This window comes from Phaethon aethereus, assembly GCF_964289735.1.
Source record: "Phaethon aethereus genome assembly, chromosome: 3".
Taxonomy (NCBI): Eukaryota; Metazoa; Chordata; class Aves; order Phaethontiformes; family Phaethontidae; genus Phaethon; species Phaethon aethereus.
Genome location: NC_138576.1, coordinates 3,648,464 through 3,662,294, shown reverse-complemented (window position 1 = coordinate 3,662,294; position 13,831 = coordinate 3,648,464). Strand labels below are relative to the sequence as shown.

At 48.0% G+C, this 13,831-nt stretch overlaps 1 protein-coding gene across 1 annotated transcript in view; it reads right to left on the bottom strand.

Moving 5' to 3' along the window:
• Positions 1–5,772, bottom strand: part of BLK (BLK proto-oncogene, Src family tyrosine kinase) — a gene marked incomplete at both ends in the record, with an annotated part of 36,344 nt that extends 30,572 nt beyond the window's left edge. Inside the window, one exon of the mRNA XM_081997861.1 lies at positions 5,693–5,772. Coding sequence (XP_081853987.1) covers positions 5,693–5,772 — 80 coding nt within the window. The remainder of the gene's footprint in view (positions 1–5,692) is intronic.
• Positions 5,773–13,831: the final 8,059 nt, after the last annotated feature.

Here is a 13,831-nt window from a genome sequence, read left to right as displayed (position 1 = left end):
CTGCTGGCAGATAACTTTGTGCCAAGGCTTATGATTCTGAATGGTGTTATTTGCCGGGATAGTAAGTGAGAGTAGCCGGAGTTCCCTTTTCATCCAGGGAACTGCAAGGTATCATTTTAAGTCAAGGCTGGATGATAGACAAGTTTCAGATACCACTCATTGCCAACCATGAAAGGCACAAAGTCCACCTAAGTGTTGGGCATCTATCTACAGTCCTTGTTACTATCTCACAGGAGCATCTCGGGATCTTTGATATACCCTGCTCTCAAATGGGAGATACAGACATATCAACTACCATCTTTTCAGCAGTTAGGGGTCGTAAGATATAGCACAAGTCAGCAATATGCTTTCACCACTGGTCATGTCACAAGAATGATCTTACGAGAGGATTGATGGACCATGTGCAGGATGACGGATGCACGTTTTGGGGTTTTGAGTTGCTCTCAGTGACACCAGTGGTGGGACAGAGTGGGAAAGGGCGTGGAAGAAGGTCAACCTCAGCAAGTCCCACCAGGGGCTTGTGGCCATCCCAACTCCTCTGACAGGGTTTGAGCGGAGTGGGGACCATGCTCTGTGCATCTCCTCAGGGTGCCCCTGTGTCCAAGGGGAAATTTAAATCCTTTCTGCACCACGCTGAGACTGGAAGCACCTCTCTGCATGCTTGCACAAGCTGAGCTGTCTCCCCGCACACGTGTCGAAGAGACATTCGTGCAAAAAGTGGTACAGAGAAGTGAAGAGCATCTCCCAGCATGGGTGGGAAATGGAACCAGCGAAGAGTCTCCCACAAAGGTCACTCGCTCCCACCCACGCACAAAAAGCATTAGCACAGCTCTGGGTATTCACAGTCCCTACGACATCCACCCTTCACGCTCTCCAGGTTGCCTCCGCAGCCTTTGGCAGCCAATGTGACCATCCTTCATGCTGGCAGGTGCTACACAAAATCCCCAAATAGTGACGTATCTGACAATGTTGTCAGATGCGGAGAGCTACTGGTCAGCTCCCAGCCAACAGCTGGTGGAGTTTTCCTTTCTTAAAAAATACTTCTATTTTTTTTCCAAAAAAAGGTGGCTGAGTTGAATGTACGTTGTTCTGCAGTGTTTCTGCTTCTTATTAATGTTTTTTAAAATCAGCGTCACAAAAATATTTTGAGAAAAGTAACTGATAGTTCTTACAGCAATTTGTTTGTTTGTTTGTTTGTTTCCTGGTAGAAGAGTGCTGGGGAGAAAATAGTAACTCAGAAAAGCATGAAAATTTCCTTTTGTGAATTTACAGTTTTTCACATCTAAAAATGTTTGTTTATTTTTAATAACTGAGAGTGGGGAAACTAACTTCCTCAGCTTTATTCAAGTTCAAAAAAAAAAAAAGAAGATTTATAAAACAAGTTCTTTTTAAAGCAACCAGAAATCAAAATGGAACAAAAAAATTTTAAGGCAACGCAAATTTTTTCCATATGCTTGAAAAGTTTTAGCAAAAACCAGACTGGCTTAGCTGCTGATAAGTTTTGAGTAAAAATATTTGACACAGAAGCTTTCCTGGGAGAGTCAAGGAAGTCTTTGCTGAAGAAGTCAATAGACACCAGGACAGTGAGATCTGTGTAGCATCCAGCTCTGAACACGTGTGGGACAGACACTCATGTCACAGGAACACTGGATGCATGTATAGGACCCCGAAGACATGCTGTGTGTCCTGTGTCGTAGGACAACAGAAGGTGATTTCAGTAACCTTCAGAGGGCCAGTTGAGGTGACATTTTGGCTATCAAGAGCTGGATGCAGGTATAGATGTTCTTGCATCAGTGGACCAAGGGGAGGTCTTCTGAAGATCCCACCAAAAGGCCCCGGTCCAGCAATGCTTTGCATGGCATTTGGATGACATCTTTGTGGTGGAGAGGAAAGGATGTGACAAGATGTCCTGTCACTCCCCCATCCTCAAAAAGGTTTGCAGAACATACCCTACAGGAGCAACCCATCAAGCTGAACCTGGAACTCCAGGGGGACCAAGGTCCAGTAGAGATGGACACAAGTCTTTGCTAACCGCAGGGTTTGGAGACCTGCTTTGTACTTGTATTTGGCCTTTTTTGAGTGCCCAGGGTGGACTAAAGCAAACAGGACAGTGTCAAAGCGGTCCTACTGGATGCACTCACTCCTCTTGTTGCAGTAGATCAGAAGGTAGGATGGAGGTACCTGGGCTAAGCCAGACACTGCAAGAATGGACTTACTGCCCATCCCATCTTTACAGTAAGCAGCGCTGCACCATGGGCACACCATCTACTGCGGTTGGCTGGTTTCCGCTAGCAGAGCAAGAGAGCTCACAAGTTGTTTCTGATGTGAATGCAGCAGGGTCTTCTGCAACAGGGATGTGGATGACGTAGACAAACGGCCTTGGGATTGCATGGGCGGGCGCGGGGAAAAAACAAGACAGAACCTAGCAGAAAAGCAGAAGTCTCGGCTCATCATTTGCCTCACCCCCATGAAACTGTGCCATGGAAAAATAGGTTAAGACTCAAGCAAGCCAATAGTGTTTCACTGTGAGGGCAGCTCCAAAAAACCCCCAAACCCAGCAAAAATCACAAAATGAGCCCCCTTTCCACTCACATTCTAGGGTGGGTCCAACAAAGTGTTTTCATAGCTCACCAAGATTAGATATTTCACTTCATTTTAAAACTTCAGAATGTCTTTTTTAAGAAAACACATTTTAAAAGGAAATGGCATTAAAAACCCTAAAAAAAATACTTTGAAAATGCAGATATAGCCAGTTATGAAGGGTTTTGAATACTGAATTTCTCTTTGAAAGTCGTCCCCTGCCCAGAAAAAATTGCTGAATTCAGCTCACTTTGGATACAATAATTTAAGTATTCCAGATTGCATTTTTGCATCAGCAAGTAGCAAAAGAGTTCAGTAGAAAAAAAATTTCCCCCAGTTCTAGGCACATCCCAGATGCATTAAATTCTCTCTTTCCTCAATAAAATAGCTCCTCAATACATTTCCCAACCTGGCAACCTTGGATTGCTTTGCAAGACACAACAGCGGATAATTACTGAAGATCTTGGTGAGATCAGCTACTTACTTGCTACCAAAGCATTTTATACTTGTGACTGTTTTCTACTTTTGCTGGATTTTGGTCAAATTGTTCTTTTCTTTTTTTTTTTTTTTTTTTTTAATTATTAGGAACTTTGTTGCTAGGAGGTGGTAGACAGCTACAAACGAGTGTGCTGTGCCATAAACAGCACTGACCATGCAGAAGGTCTGTCTCAGAGGCTACGGCCAAAGTCTTGCTGAAGACCCCTCCTTGCAGGAGGGAGGGCAGCAAGACGTCCTGTGATGACACACACAGTGCCGGGTCTCCAGCTAGCATGAGGGGGAATTTCATGGCCAAAAGCTGCTGCTCAGTAGGACCAGGCCATGTGAGGAGGAACTACAGCAATGTAGAAAGTCCCCATGAAGAGCTGGAGCGCCCAGAGCAAGAAGCATCATGGTTTTTGCTGGGGAGCGAAGCAACGGCTGAGTTGCATGTTCCATCCTTGCTGGAGAACTGGGAATATCTAGCAATGTTCAGCTCCCACCCAGTCCCAGTCCTTGTTGGATAAATATACCAGATTGTATTCGTGCTTGCATTGAGGCCTCTTTCAAACACTCCGGCCCGTGCCAAAGGTCTTTGAGGGAGCACGAAGGGCAATCCCCAGGAGCAGCCAGGCTCTCCAGCTAACATGGGTGCTGTGCCGCTGCAGCTCCCAGTCTCGAGCACAGCCAGTGTAGCCAAACTGGTCTCGGCAACGTCTGTCCCCAGCCGGCCCAGGGCAGCCGGAAGACGAAGCCAGAGGAGGTTTGTGCTCCTGTGATCTACCCCTCGGTGAAGGTCCGCACTGCAGAAATGAGATTGGAGACCACTGCCTTATTTTGGGATCCCTTGCTACAAGCAAATCCCAGCCAGCTTGCCATTGCCGTCGCCACTTAAGTCTGCCCCGAATCTATCGTCTTTCCTAAGCCATGCTCTGCAGGTGAATCTGGCCCAAGCAAACAAACCAAGCAGAAAATCGGGCTGTTTCAGGCCTTTCTGAAGAGCAGGGTCATGCCATGGGAGAAGGCTGTGTGCGAAGCTTCGGGGTGGGAGCACACGGGTTTCCAGGACCCGAGTTTAAATGGATGCAAAAAGTTTCTTAACAGGGGAAAATAAAAAAAAATAAAAGCTTCTTGCTATCTCCAGAAGTAGAAGACAGTCGCCTGTTGCCAGAGGGGTCATTCACTAATCAAAACATCTGTCTGGAGGAAAAATGGCTGCTTACATCGAGCACCGCACCCTGCCGGCACCCGGCAGATGCTCGGCTGAGCTGGGAGAGGCTGCGGGCCGGGACGCAGAGCCAGGGCTTGGGGTCCTGGGGAGGGAAGAGCAGGAGGGCAGGCTGCTTATCCCGCCTCCCTTAAACATACTTTCCTCCTGAGCTCTGCCCAGGCATTGCGTCGGGCAGCTGGGACGTCTGTCGGGGATGGCTCTGCGGAACCTGAGGTCCTGCAGCACAGGGAGGTGCGATGCACTGGAAAGGGGGAAGAAGGAGGATGGGGCCAGGAGAAGCAGGCATGTCTCTTTGGGTACCTGGAGCACCTCTGGGGTTCTTCAGGTGTGAGAGGTTTTATCACGAAAGTGCATTGCTTGATGGCAATTTCTGCAACAGCTGGAATTTCAACCCAAATTTCAGCTCAGATCTATCTGCTGCCCAATGTGGGTGTGGGCCAGACTTGTGGATGGGCTATGGGTGAGTTGGAGCACAGCAGGGAGAAATCCTTTTTGCAGGCCAGCCCTGTCTGACATCTAAGTCCTATGGAAGTGGGCACAGGCCATGCTCGCTTGGCCAGAACCCCTGATGTTCTGTTTCACAGAGCTTTGAGGGTACATCACGGTGGCCTGTAGGGATGTGGGGAGGCCCTGGCCCTCACAGCCCAGGGAACATGAGGAGATGGATAGGCTGTTCTCCACACCTCTGTGTGTAGCCACCCACATTTCTGTCCTGGAAAAGGCCCTTCCTGGAGGCCCTACATCCCAGAGGCTGCCCTTTCCTAGCAAGAGGACAGCATTTTGTAGGACTTGTTAGCCGTGTCCCAAGAGGAGCAATGAAGCTGGTGGTAGGCTGGTGCTCAGGCACCCAATGCTGTCAGAGACCCCCTCCTTGCCTTGGGTCAGGTCTCATTGGGAATGATGCTCCCTCCCACCACGACAAGGCAATGGGCTGTAGGGAAAGATGTACAACTCCAGTGCCCCACCTGAACACCTCTAACCTCTTGGCAAGCCATGTCAGAAATAGTTACTGGATGTCAGAGCCCTTCCCCTACTCATCACATCTGTGTCCAGCTTCGGCCAGCCTTCCCCACACATATACCCCCTCTTCCCTCCCAAGCCCTGGGGGGACAGGGGAGGATGGAAGTACCAGGGCGTGCATGCCTGGCGCTTATTTGTCCCCTCCTTTTGCAGTAAACCAAGGGAACAGCATCCCTGCAAACCACCCCCAGGGCTGGACCTTAGCAACTGCTGGGTAGTGCCCCCAGCGTCTCTCTACCCAACAGATCTTGGGGAAGGGAAACAGGGCAGGGTGGGCATCACATGAAGGAGAGATGGGAGAGAGGAAGAGGACAGAGAAAAACCTGCTGGGCTTCTCCCCACACTCAGGGGAATGTGGATGAGGGTGGGATGTTCCCTACTTGCCTGCTTCCTACGCAGCTGCTCCTGGAGACGCGATCCGAGGACGGACGAACCACTGGTCCGACCCATGACAGATGCTCCATGGGGATGAGGGCCCTTGCAGAATTTCTCTGTTAGAGACCTCTGGCTCCCACCGTGTCCACACCATCCATGAGACCGACCGCTTTGAATGTTACACCCCCAGATTGCAGGAGCAGCCTGATTTTGCAAATGCTTTTAATGGACTTTCTTTTTTTAATTAGGTCTTTGTGTCAGAACTGACTCTTTTCTTCCCCCCAAGGATTTCTTGCTCTATTTTGAATATAAAAATGATCATCTGGGAGGGGGTGGGAGTTGCACTTCCCAGACAACCTGGCCAATGAAAACAGCAGCGAGGAAGGCGAGAAACCCAAAGAGAATCCAGACACAAAACCCAGCAAAACCCACAGGCTATTAACAGCTGTCATTAAAAACAGCTACAGTGACTGTGAATGGGCTGTGCTTCCACTATGCAAACCACCAAAGTTTAGGAAACAGCTGAACAAACTGGCTTTGCAATGATCTTTCCCTTCTGCGATTAAAAAAAGGACCTTTTCAGATGAAATGCATCTTCTTCCAGTGAGCCCCAATCCTCTATGAACCTACTCATCTGTAGCGCTGAGCGTGGTCTAACGAATGAAGACCTGGACACGGACTTGTGGGTGACTCTGAGGAAGCGACTTTCTCATTCTGCCTCAGCATGTTCTATAGGGAGACTGAAACGCCTCTGCCTTAGGAGCTAAAAGTTGTATAAGAAGCAAGATTTGTTTCTACAGACTCCTGAGGCTTCCTGTAGGGTGCGTAGAGAGCTGGCTTCTCTGGGTTTTTTTTTTTTTTTATTTGTTTAATCTCTTGCAGAGATGAGCCCGCCCCCCCCCCCCCCCCCCAAAAAAAAACCACTGTGTAAACTCCTGTGGTAACTGCATGACATAATTTTTGCGTTATATGGGGCAGCAGGAGGGAAGGGACTCTTGGTCTCAGCCACCTCGAGGCTGGAATGACCTCATGTAGTTTGCACTTCGGCTGCTCTCACTGAGAAGGACAAACACAAGCTGACATCCACTGAGTGTGATGCACAACCTAAAGGTCACCCACAAGCTGATGATGCTGTTTACAGGAGGAAAGGCTTCATGGAGCAGATCTAAGCTGAGGTCAAGGCAAAGGACATTTACCAGCTATAAGACCCAAGGAGAAGACGGGGCTGGATGAGGACATGATGCTACGTGAGATGGGAGCAGCTGCTCCAGGATGCAGGTGCCTGATGCCCCAGCACTGCTCGTGGGGCTGTGAAGTGCCCTCTCCGGTAGAGCCCCATGGGACACAAGGCATGGAAATCAGCTGTGGCTCTGCAACCGCTCTGTGTTCCTGACTAAGGAAGAAAACCCTGTGGAGGGCTGCAAGGCTGTCTGGGCCATAAGCGTGGTCTGCAACCATGGCAAGTTCTCGGGCATCATGCTATGCCTCTTACCCTAGAGGGTCAACACAAGGTGACTCTGAAGACAGCCAGGACAGCCACCCACCCCATCACTGCTCAGCAGAGTCAAGCCTGCTGTTTGCATACCAAGGAGATACAGAAATGAGGAAGCCCTTGCAGATTCATCAAACATCTCCCTTGCCGGTTTGCGTTTTGCTGGCTCAATTCTCCTCCAGCTAAGGGCAAGGGAGATGGGGGACAGATGGGGACAGTGGGGTTGGGGCTGAGGAAGGAGGGGGCAGCTTCAGGGTTAGCTGGAGCACTTTGAGCTTTAGGGCAGGGGCTTGTCCTTTGGTGGAGAGCACATCTCAGGTACCTGATCGCTCTTTGCTAAGCGAGCTTCACTTCCTATTCCTATGAAAAGGGAAGTTGCTTTTTTAGAAACCTGCTTGTCATCCACCACTGTGGTAGGAAGGAGGAGCTGCCATGAGGTGCAGCGAAGACTGAGAAATAGGCTGGCAGCTACCAAGCCATCTTGGGAAATGGGGCAATAGTGTGGCAGCTCCAGACAGAAACCTGCTTCTGATTTGAGACACGTTCCTGATGCTGAAAATGGGGAAACCCAGCAGCTGCAGCCGGGCTGCTGCCAAGACCCCTCCTGTGACGGCCATGGTTCAAGTGGCTCAGAAAAAAGAAGTAAAAATAAAAAGCATTAGATACAGTGTAGTCTGCCCCACAGAGGTTCTTTGGTATTTACGGTATCACGGCTATGCCTCTGCATGTCACCTGGGGCACATCCCTTCATCTCTGTGCCTCCTCTGTTTCCTCCAGACTGGGCATCTCATGGACATGAGATGAGATGTGGAGTCAAGAAGCCCAGGCAGAGAATGCCCTTCTGCTATTTGCTTACTCAGAAATCATGAAGCAACAGCCCAGGGATGTCCTCTGAAAGCAGTTGGTGGGACACCACTGAGAAAGCATGTGAAAATGGGCACTAAAAAGAGAGAAAGTCTCTCGTACGCAGCTCCTGGGTGACTCCAGATGGGCTCCACCTGCCCCCGCTTCCCCGACCTTCCCCCTATTCTTGCATATAAATAAGACAACTAATGAGGAGAAATGCAAATATCTTAATACACCTTTCTGGTCACCTCATGGAAGTGGGAATTTCCACTGTCCAGAATCAGTACAACCACTTGCAGAAAACAGACTGCCCCGAGGTAGGATCAGCCCTCACAAAGTCTTGCTGGAGGAGCCTATGGTCCTTGCTCCCAAGAGCCTGCCCATGCTGGACATGACAGTGCTGATTCTTTTCTCCTCCCTGCATCAGTCCTCCCTGCCAGGTTTCCTCTACACTGCTCACACCATGCCTATTCTTGGCTACTTGCAGCAGCCAAGACCCTGCCTCAATATTATTTTCCTTTTGATTCTAGTAAAGAAAAAAAAAAGCAAAACACCACCATTTTTTAATCCCTTATTCACAGTTGGAAGATGAGCTTGACTTTCAGAATTAAAAGAATATTCAAACTTCCCTAGGGCGCTCAAGGGAGGTAGAAATGTGGCAGAACAAGGTCAAATCTCACAGCCAGGTCTACTGCAGAAGTTATTATTTATAACACAGAAGTGATGGGGCTGATCCGCTGTCAGGTTACTTCATTTTTGACCTGGTCTAATTCTATTGCATTAGAGACAGAAGAAATCTTATTTCCTTGAGTTTCTTGCTTTCCCAGTGTCCATACTCTCACTAGCATCAAGTTAATGCCTGTGCAGCACTGGGTTTAAGCAATCAGGTTTTCTTCCCACCTGGCTAAGACCTCCCTTGTACAGAGTCCCATGATCTCAATTCCTTTCTGTGCACAGTTGTTATTAATTGGCAGCCTGCACAGCAACTTTTACACAGAATGTTTTTTCCCACTTCACCACCAAAATTTCCAGGAAAAAAAGCATTCCATGGGAAATCACCATCCTTGAAAAGGTTCGGTCACTAAAACACCATGCATATTGGCATATTCCACTGGAAAAAGAATAATTCCCCATGCAAGTTTGCTGTATTAATGTCTCAAGCAGCTGCAGTCTTCTTCCTGTGCTTCTAAAATTGTGAAGGCCAAATACGTAAGAGACAGATGGGAAAAACTCTTGAGATAAAAGTCAAGTTAAAGCTTTTATATCAATTTCTCCATTTGCTTAGGGTGACCTTAGCTCTCCCTCCTTCCAGCACGTATTGTGGTGATGCTTTGATTTTTCCACAGATCAAACTTAACCTCTATTCAAAGCCCACTTCCCAAGCGTCATCCTCTCATACACATATTTTGAGATGTTCTGCCCCAAATTTTTATGGTTCCAAGTCATTCACCATTAGTAGTTATACACATAAACATGGATGCCATCACAGCTCAGGTGTTGGGCAGGCAACCAGATGGGCTGAAAAAATTCCTGCAGCTCCTCTGCCCACAACATTTTGTCAAGGTTTTTCTTTCTCACCCTATGGTTTTGTTGTGAAGAGGCGTACCTTCTTATGAGGACACCTGGAGTGACCTGATGGTCCTTCACTACTATTTCACTACTTCACCATAACACAGTGAAGCACAGAAGTCTGAGAAAAGGGAAGGATGTGACCTTCTGTGTATGAGGATACACAATAATGTAGGAAATTGGGACCCCTGGAACCTGGGCACAGGGCCAGTTGCCTCTTCTGCCTGTTGGCCATGAGGACCCTTAAACAGACGGCACAAAGAGTTTTTTCAACAACCTTCATCCACCCAAAGTGTCACATATTCAACCATCGGTAAGGCAGACCAGACATCTCAGAAAACTGAATAATTTTTCAGACTCCTCCTCTCATTAGGTAGCAAGGGATTCATTCGTAAACCATGTGTTTTATATTTCTGCTCTGTCTCCTGCGTGCCTGATGGGCAGGACCCAAGGGGTCATGCACGCTGCTTTTTGATCAATAAGACATAGGATCACAGAATCACAGAATAGTTTGGGTGGGAAGGGACCTTTCAAGGCCATCTAGTCCAACCCCTGCAGTGAGCAGGGACATCTTCAACCAGAGCAGGTTGCTCAGAGCCCCGTCCAGCCTGACCTGGGCTGTTTCCAGGGATGGGGCATCCACCACCTCTCTGGGCAACCTGGGACAGGGGTTCATCACCCCTGTTGGGAAAAATTTCTTCCTTCTATCCAGTCTAAATCTCCCCTCTTTTAGTTTAAAACCACAACCCCTTGTCCTGTCACTACAGGCCCTGCTAAACAGTCTGTCCCCATCTTTCTCCTCAGCCCCTCCAAGCCCTGGCAGCTGCACTAAGGTCTCCCCGGAGCCTTCTCTGCTCCAGGCTGAGCCCCTCCAGCTCTCCCAGCCTGTCCTCCCAGCAGAGCTGTTCCAGCCCTCGGAGCATTGCTGGGGCCTCCTCTGGCCCCGTTCCAGCAGGTCCGTGTCTCTCCTGTGCCGAGGGCTCCAGAGCTGGACGCAGCACTGCAGGGGGGTCTGCCCAGAGCGGGGCAGAGGGGCAGAATCCCCTCCCTCGCCCTGCTGGCCACGCGGCTTTGGGGGCAGCCCAGGACACGGGTGGCTTCTGGGCTGCGAGCGCACGTTGCCGGCTCATGTCCAGTTTTTCATCCACATTTCATGGTTTCCAGAGGAGCCAAAATGATCAGCAAGATTTGGTCAAATTTGGAGAACATTTTCATAAATATGTAAATAAATAAAGAGGGGGAAATGCAGTAGAGACCACATATTTCACAAGATGGCAGAAATACAGGACTGATCCCTAGAATGTCATAATCTGGTGGACCTACATTGCATCTGAGAGACTACCTAACTTGCTCTTCAAAGTTTTTAATGATGGAAATTCCCACTGCTCCTCATCAGTCTATGCCAGTCCTCCAATTCCCATAACCTTAAAATGACTTCCCAACGATCAGCACTAATTTCCTTGTCTGCTGCTGCTTTTCCTGGCCATGATGGACACGAAGTTTATTCCTTCTTTCTTTGCAGTGGCTCTAGCAAATGAAGCAACATTACTTCTTGCAAAGATTCCTCATTGATCACACTTTCCACACCTTTGCTCAACTGTGTCCCTTTCCTTCGGGCATTTATAATTGGGTTTGGAAGTTTGAATAGACAAGCCCACAATGTTTTCTGGATTAAAACTGACCACCATGAACAAAAGAAAAATTGCTCTGTAAAAACCACAGAAACATTGTTCTCTCACTCAATTGCAACATTTTCTTGGAAAAAATTATAATTAGAAATCTATTTTTTATTTCAACACAAGGAGCTGCTGTTTTTTGAGCTTTGGGTTTTTTGGGGGGATATTTTTGGCTGGCCAGTGAAATGAATTCATTTGGATTTAACCCTGACATGGAAGACAGGCTGACCTGTGAGAAGCAAATGGCTTGTCCAGCATGAAGTACTGGAGGTCTGTTTTACGTTTGTACTGCATATGTTGCGCTTTAGCATTTATTTTTAAGCAATAACCATGACCCTGTATATCTTGTTTCATACGGTGATGTACTTTCTTTTGAATTTCACAGTGAAGTCCAGCAGGGCAGCCACTTCTTCCACAATGAGCAGCAGTACCCTGAGGCTGTAATTTGTTGCCAAGACCTCTGCCAAGGGGGAATTGCATCCTCTTGTATCCCCTCAGCTACTTCTAATCTTGCAGTATGGTGCAGACCTAATGAGAAAGCTGACTTGCACCACATAAAATGAAGCCATGAATGGAAACTTTGGGGCTCCCGAGGGCTCTAGCAGGAGTTAGTCCCAGGTATCTTGCAAAATTTTTGCCCATGATTGAACCCCATGAGCCTGCAGGAAACGATTGACTACAGGGGAGCTCACCCAGATGGAGTCAATGCTTGGTTGCCTCCAGAGTCTCGTCAACCACGGAAGAGCAATGAGGAAACTCCTTTTTTAACATAGAGAGAATGGAAAGAATGAGAAGGAAGGAAAGCAAATAATGATGAAGTAATAGTGTGCCCAAAAACTTGTACTCTGCTCAACACAGTGCTGTGACCCCCGTGAAATCCATGGTGACCTGTTTCCACACCTGACCGAGATGACAAAAAAGCCTGGTCTGCACCTAAATACAGCCTCAAGACCTTTTTGGATTCTGACCTGTCCATAAAGGTGCCACTGAGAATTAAAGGCCAAAAGGTCAATGGGGAAGAAAGCCAGAAAGCAGAAAGAGCTGATAGCCTTGTCTGCAACGAACACGCAGCCCGAATTGTGCAGAAGTGGGATGCTCAGCCTGGGATATCATGAGCTTATTTAAGAGGCGCTGGGGAGGACAGCATCTCAGCTGAGAGTCCGGGGTATAAATGCATGCCAGAACACCCCACGCCGATTAAGCGGAACACGGAAAGTCATTAGAAAAGCAGATAAGGAAAAATCAGTAGCACCTTTGCAAAATATTCACTTAAATATAGCTTGGGTCTTTCCTCCCCCATTAGAAAATTCAGCCTTTGACTTCGTAACCCTCAAGGTGCAGCAATAGCCCTATTTTGGCAGAACAAAACCAGAATGGGCCAGAAGTGTTTTTCACAGATTTTTTGTGCATCAGTATAATGATAATGCTGCAGGAGGTCTCAGAGCAAAAACAAAATGTGGGCAAGAAGTCACGAGCTCTGCAGCCCTCAAATCTTCTGGTAAAAATTACTTAAACCTTGATGGAATGACTAACGGTGCATATTAATGAGGGTGCCTTTGCTGCCCTGCAGCTGTCCTTTTTTCCTCTTAATTTCCATCTGCCTTCTCTTCTCCAGCATGTACCAGAGCAGAGACCACGTGTGCGTGCTCTGTGTGCAGCAGGAACCCTCGCTGCTGCCAGCGTGTGCACCTTGTCTCGATCTTGCACTTTTAAAGGTCCATAATCAATTACAGCAGCCCTGCAAGAGAGGCAAGAAATGCCCCCATTTCTCGAGTGGGGTAACTAAAGCACCTTGAAGAGCGTTGGCTTGCCAGGCATTGCTGGCCACAAAGTCCCAAGCCTGAGGAAGTCTGAGATGCAAATACCCCACAATACTGCAACTGCTCTTCCTTCCCAGAAGTGGCACAACAAAGAAGGTGGCTTCTGAGATATCCAGGCTCCAAGTCAGAGCATTGCAAAAATTTGAGTCTGGCCTAAATTTTAACCAAGAATGAAAATTATGGGCTTAGTATAGAGTCTGCATCTGTGGGGATGGGAAGTGACCAAGGGGAGAAGCAGTAAGTCCATCCTTTTTATAACTCTGTCGGAGACCTCCAACTTGCCAGAAGTTTTGTCCACAACCAGCGTTAACCTGACACTTGTTTTACCAGCTTGAATGGAAGAGCTGGTGAAAACAAAATGCTACCTCCAAGAAGACCACCCAAGCCATCTGTGGGGCGAAAGAATGCAAAGATTCTCCGCCCCAAATGTGCCCCTCAGCAAGAAGGGCTATTAAAACCTCAACCCTTCTCTGCATCGTACGCAGCACCCACGGGTTCAACTCAGCAAAGGTTGCTGAGTTGGAGCCTGAGCATCCAAACTTCCCTCGCCCCTTAAATTCAGAACTGGGTTGCTGATTCCACTCTCTCCCCTCTCTCCAAGCAATTCAGCTGGAAGAAACTCATTCACCCCTTGTTATTTAAAGGGCTTTCATCTACTTTTTTTTTTTTTTTTTTAAGAGAAAGAGGTTGATCTGTGCCCAAGAAACAACCTACCAGGTCAGCTTCTGACTTAGAGCATCAGTCC